At 38.9% G+C, this 5,000-nt stretch overlaps 1 protein-coding gene across 1 annotated transcript in view; it reads left to right on the forward strand.

Annotated features, from left to right (window-relative positions):
• The window catches only part of LOC122259214 (organic cation transporter protein), a 40,994-nt gene that overhangs the window by 23,687 nt on the left and 12,307 nt on the right, over positions 1–5,000 (forward strand). Inside the window, exons 6-8 of the mRNA XM_086551982.1 lie at positions 1–112; positions 746–914; positions 3,714–3,861. The exon at positions 1–112 is cut by the window's left edge and continues 43 nt beyond it. Of these exons, the coding sequence (XP_086408108.1) occupies positions 1–112; positions 746–914; positions 3,714–3,861 (429 nt within the window). The remainder of the gene's footprint in view (positions 113–745; positions 915–3,713; positions 3,862–5,000) is intronic.

Consider the following 5,000-nt stretch of genomic DNA (forward strand, 5'->3'; position numbering starts at 1 on the left):
CTGGTGTCCTCTGTGGCGGTCACCTTCGTCAGGCACTATGAGCTCTTCATTACTCTGAGGTTCTTTGTCGCCGCCTTCGGGTCCGGTCTCTTCTTGCCCAATTTCGTGTTGCGTAAGTATGCGGGGGGGTGGGGGGTGTTTGGGGTGGGGTGGGGTAGGGTGGGTGAGAGGTGGGGTGGGGTAGGGTGGGGGTGCTTGGGGTGGGGTGAGGGGTGGGGTGGGGTAGGGTGAGGGGTGGGGGATGGTCAGGTTTTGTTTAATTATTATTGTTATTGTTATTGTTATTATTATTATGAATATTATTATCGTTATCATTTTTATCATTGATATTATTAAGATTATCCTACTTTTAGTTTTCTTGTTTTCCTTTTTTTTTTCTTTTTTTAGTTTTTTACTTATTTTATGTTCATGTTTATGTTCACATTTGCCATTATTTACGTCAAAATTTCCTTTTTCCTTCTTCTCCTCCCCTGCCCCTACCCCATCCTCCCCTCCCACCCTCCCTTGCTCCCCTATCCACCCTCCCCATCCCACATCTCCTATCATAACTTTCCCTATCTATTCTCCCCATCCCCTATCCCATTCCCTTCCCACCCTCCCCTCCCTTTCAACCCGCATTTCTATCTCCATCCCTATCCCATACCCTCCCTATCCCCCCCCTCCACCCACCCCTACCCCCACCTCACCCTCACCCCCTACCCCCACCCCCCCCTCCCCCTCCCCCTCTCCATTCCCCCCAGCGCAGTGATGGAAGTGGTGGGTCCGGAAGCGCGTACCATAATGGGCATGATGTACCAGGCCTTCTTCAGCGTGGGTTTTATGCTCCTTCCGGGCATCGCCTATTTCGTCAGGGACTGGAGGAACCTCGAGCTCTGCATCTCGGTTCCTACGGTTGTTCTTCTTCTTTATTACTGGTTCGTTAAGTCCGTTATTTTTTTTGAATTTTTGAAAGAAGGTTGTGTTCGTTAAGTCCGTTATTTTTTAAAATTCATTTTGTAAGGTTGTATTAGTTAAGTCCATTATTTTTTTCTTCTTTCTTATCTTTTCGTTTTTTTTTTTTTACGGATGGTAGGGTAGTCTTGGTTGTAATTTGTGTTGTTTTTTTTATGTGGAAACAGGTTAGAGGAAGAGACAGATAAAAATGATAAACGGTACATACACGTATACATAGATCGATGGATGGATAGATAGATAGATAGACAAATAGACGAAGATATAGCTAGACAGACAGACAAACAAACGGACAGACGGACAGACAGATAGACAAACAGACAGATAAATATAGACAGATATAGATAGATAGGTAATTAGATAAAGTATTATTTTTAAGGATCAAATCAATTCACTAAATCAGCATTTTATTTGTTTATTCATTTTTATTATATTTCTTAAACACAACTTCCTAATTCCCATGAATCATATTTCCTGAATTTTGACTAACATGTCATTACAAGATCTTGCAGATGTTGCAAGATTCGAAATAAGATGGCTGGTAATTTGTTAAGAACCTTTAATTAAATTTATGCGATTTAGGGTTTTTCTTACCAGGAGTACTTGATAAGAAAACATATATTCCTAACCTATCTAGACATTGCATTTGTACTAGAATATCATTGTGTCATTTTCATAGACTAGTTCCACAGCAGTAAAAAAAAAGAAGAAGAAGAAGAAGAAGAAGAAGAAGAAGAAGAAGAAGAAGAAGAAGAAGAAGAAGAAGAAGAAGAAGAAGAAGAAGAAGTTAGAACGACCGATTTGAGATTTGTGAGAGTTATTTCCACCAACATTTTAAGAGCCTAGTTTTTGCGCTTAATCCTTGGTCAGTGATTGGAGTGATTTGCAACTTCATTGCTGGATTAAAGCTTGAAATTTCAACCACAGGTCCTTTCGCTATCGATAGGTCTATAAATTGCAAATTTGATCTATGATTTATGTCATGTTATACTGGCTATTTTGAGCATAATTATGATATATGATGTGGATTTAGATTGAAGCTAGATATCTTGGTCATTTGCAATTAAAGCCTACATATTCACAGCTGCTTACCAGTATGGAAAGTATGGCAATTGCACACTCTATTTTTTTCAATATCGAATTGCACACCTGGATGGTTTATATGCAATCATTAGTTGAAAAGTGAGTGTCCTGTTGATTAGGGTATGACATTCTGCGTAATATCAATAAAAACTGTTCTTGTCATTAGTAACGTATTTCAAATGACTTGTAGAGCAAATCTTGGTTCAAAGTTGTAACTAATTCTAGAATTTCGTACAAAAGCTCACTTGAAGCTCACACTTGTTAGGCATTGCACACTGCATACTTCATAGTTTTTTTTGTGAACACCCGAGATTCCGGAAAAAAACTGCGATACTTTCCATACTTTTTGCAATCAACACATTTTCTTCCTTTACCCCTCGCCGGTCAGACAGGCAGGCAGGTAGGTAGGTAGATAGGTAGGTAGGTAGACAGGCAGGCAGGTAGGTAGATAGGTAGGTAGGTAGATAGGCAGGCATGCAGGCAGGCAGGTAGGTAGGTAGGTAGACAGGCAGGCAGGTAGGTAGGTAGGCAGGCAGGCAGGTAGGAAGGCAGGCAGGCTGGTAGGAAGGCAGGCAGGCAGGTAGGTAGGTAGGCAGGTAGACAGGTAGGCAGGCAAGCAAGCAGGCAGGTAGATAGAGAGGCAGGTAGGCAGGCAGGCAGGCAGGCAGGCAGGCAGGCAGGCAGGCAGTAAAGCAAGCAGGCAAGCAGGTAGGTAGGTAGACAGGCAGGTAAGCAGGGAGGCAGGCAGGCAGGCAGGCAGGTAGGTAGGTAGACAGGCAAGCAGGCAGGCAAGCAAGCAGGCAAGCAGACAGATAGACAGAGAGATATGCAAAGGAAGTTATAAAACAACAACAATTATAGCCAATGTTATAATTGGCTAGTTAATAAAAATATAATAGTTATGCTTAGTTTCCTAAAAGAGAAAACGTAGTTTATAGAGAAAATGGTAATTTCTCAGTAAAGGTTAACTACGGTAAATTATTCAATTATGACACTAATATTTTTTATATGTATATCTATCTATCTATATATATATATGTATGTATGTATGTATGTATGTATGTATGTACACACACACACACACACACACACACACACACACACACACACACACACACACACACACACACACACACACACAACACTATATATATATATATATATGTATATATATATATATAATATTATATATATATATATATATATATATATATATATATATATATATATATATAGGTATGTAGGTTCATATGTATATACTCGTCTAATATCCTCCCCCATCTTCCCTTCTCACCCTCCCTCGGGGGCAGGGACTCCCTTCACATCCTCGACCCTCCCTCTAAAGAGAGACCACCTCCCTCCCTTCCATCCTCCCTCCCTTCACCTGAAGAACTCCTCCGAGTGGGGTTCGAGCACCTCATCCACCTCCCTCCCTCTTCCTCCCTCCAACCCTCTCCCCTCCCTCCCATCCACCCTTCTTCTCCCTCCCTCGGGGCCTTCCACCCTCCCTCCACCTCCCTCCCTTCCCCCCCCCCCTCCCCCTCCCTCCCTTCCTCCCTCCCTCCCATCCTCCCTCCCACCCTCCCACCCTCCCCTCCCTCCCTCCCACCCTATCTCCCTCCCATCCTCCCTCCCTCCCTCCCTTCCACCCACCCTCCTTCCCTCCCTCCTTCCTCCAGGCTGCTTCCGGAGTCGCCCCGATGGCTGATGCAACAAGGGCGCCACGAGGAGGGCATCGAGATCCTGGCAAAGGCGGCGAAGGTGAACGGGGGGAAGTTGCCAGAGAAGGAGGAACTCGAGAGGCTCATGAACAAAATAACTGTGTCTGTGAGTATACGTTTCCTCAACTTTGCTTTTGGAGGTAAACGGATTATTATTGTTATCATTATTATTAGTATTATTATTATAATTTATTTATTTATTGTTATTATCCATTTATTTGTTTATTATTATTTATTATTATTTATTATTATTGTTATTATTATTATTAATATTATTATTATTATCATTTATTTATTATTGTTATTATTATTATTATTATTAATTTATCATTATTTATTATTATTATATTTATTATTATTATTATTATTAGATTATTATCTTTTCTATCGTAATGATGATGATCATGCTAATGATGGTGGAGAAAATTATAATCATAATGATAATGATTATTATTAGTATCATAATTATCATTGTTATTATCATATTATTTAAACCTTGTCTTATATTTATTTTTATATCATCGTTATTGTATATGTTTTATATATATATTGTATATATTTTGTTCTTTCTTTACATTCTATCAACCTCTATATCTATTAATTAGTCTATTTATCTATCCAATAGTTAATTCGTTTGTTTAGTGTCTAGATAGATAAATGCTTGATAGTATTTATACATTAATTATTTTTTTAAGGTGGGGAGGAGGTGGGGGGGGGGTGCTGCATGTTCCTTCTATGCTGAAATTCGGACCGAGATAAACCTTAACTATGCTAAAGATTAGTATATGTATATGCAAATGAAAATGTTGCCAATGATTACGTAAATAAGAATAAATTTAAAAACACGCAGAGGAAAGGAATGGAAAGACATAGAGGAGGAAAAGAAATAGAATAATAGTGATAAAAAAATATGGTCACATGTAGGATGTTAAGATTAAACAATTAAGATAAAATAACACCATTATTGCAGTAATCATTAATAACAAGAATAATATATATGCGATATAATATCGTGTTGATAAAATTACATTCTCACTCTCATATATAATCTTTAAGCATATAACAATAGATTCTTGAATCTAAAATGTCATTTCAAAACAGATGAGCATCGCATCGGTCACAAAGAAGGAATTAGATATTAATCTTAAATTCCCTTTCTATTCCGTTTGATCCTGTATCTGCAACATACGTATCTATAAACTGTATATATTATCTGTGACTGTATATATATGTATGTATTTGCAA

Source organism: Penaeus japonicus, unplaced genomic scaffold (assembly GCF_977035675.1).
Source record: "Penaeus japonicus unplaced genomic scaffold, GWHDUDI00000001_assembly GWHDUDI00000026, whole genome shotgun sequence".
NCBI classification, from domain to species: domain Eukaryota; kingdom Metazoa; phylum Arthropoda; class Malacostraca; order Decapoda; family Penaeidae; genus Penaeus; species Penaeus japonicus.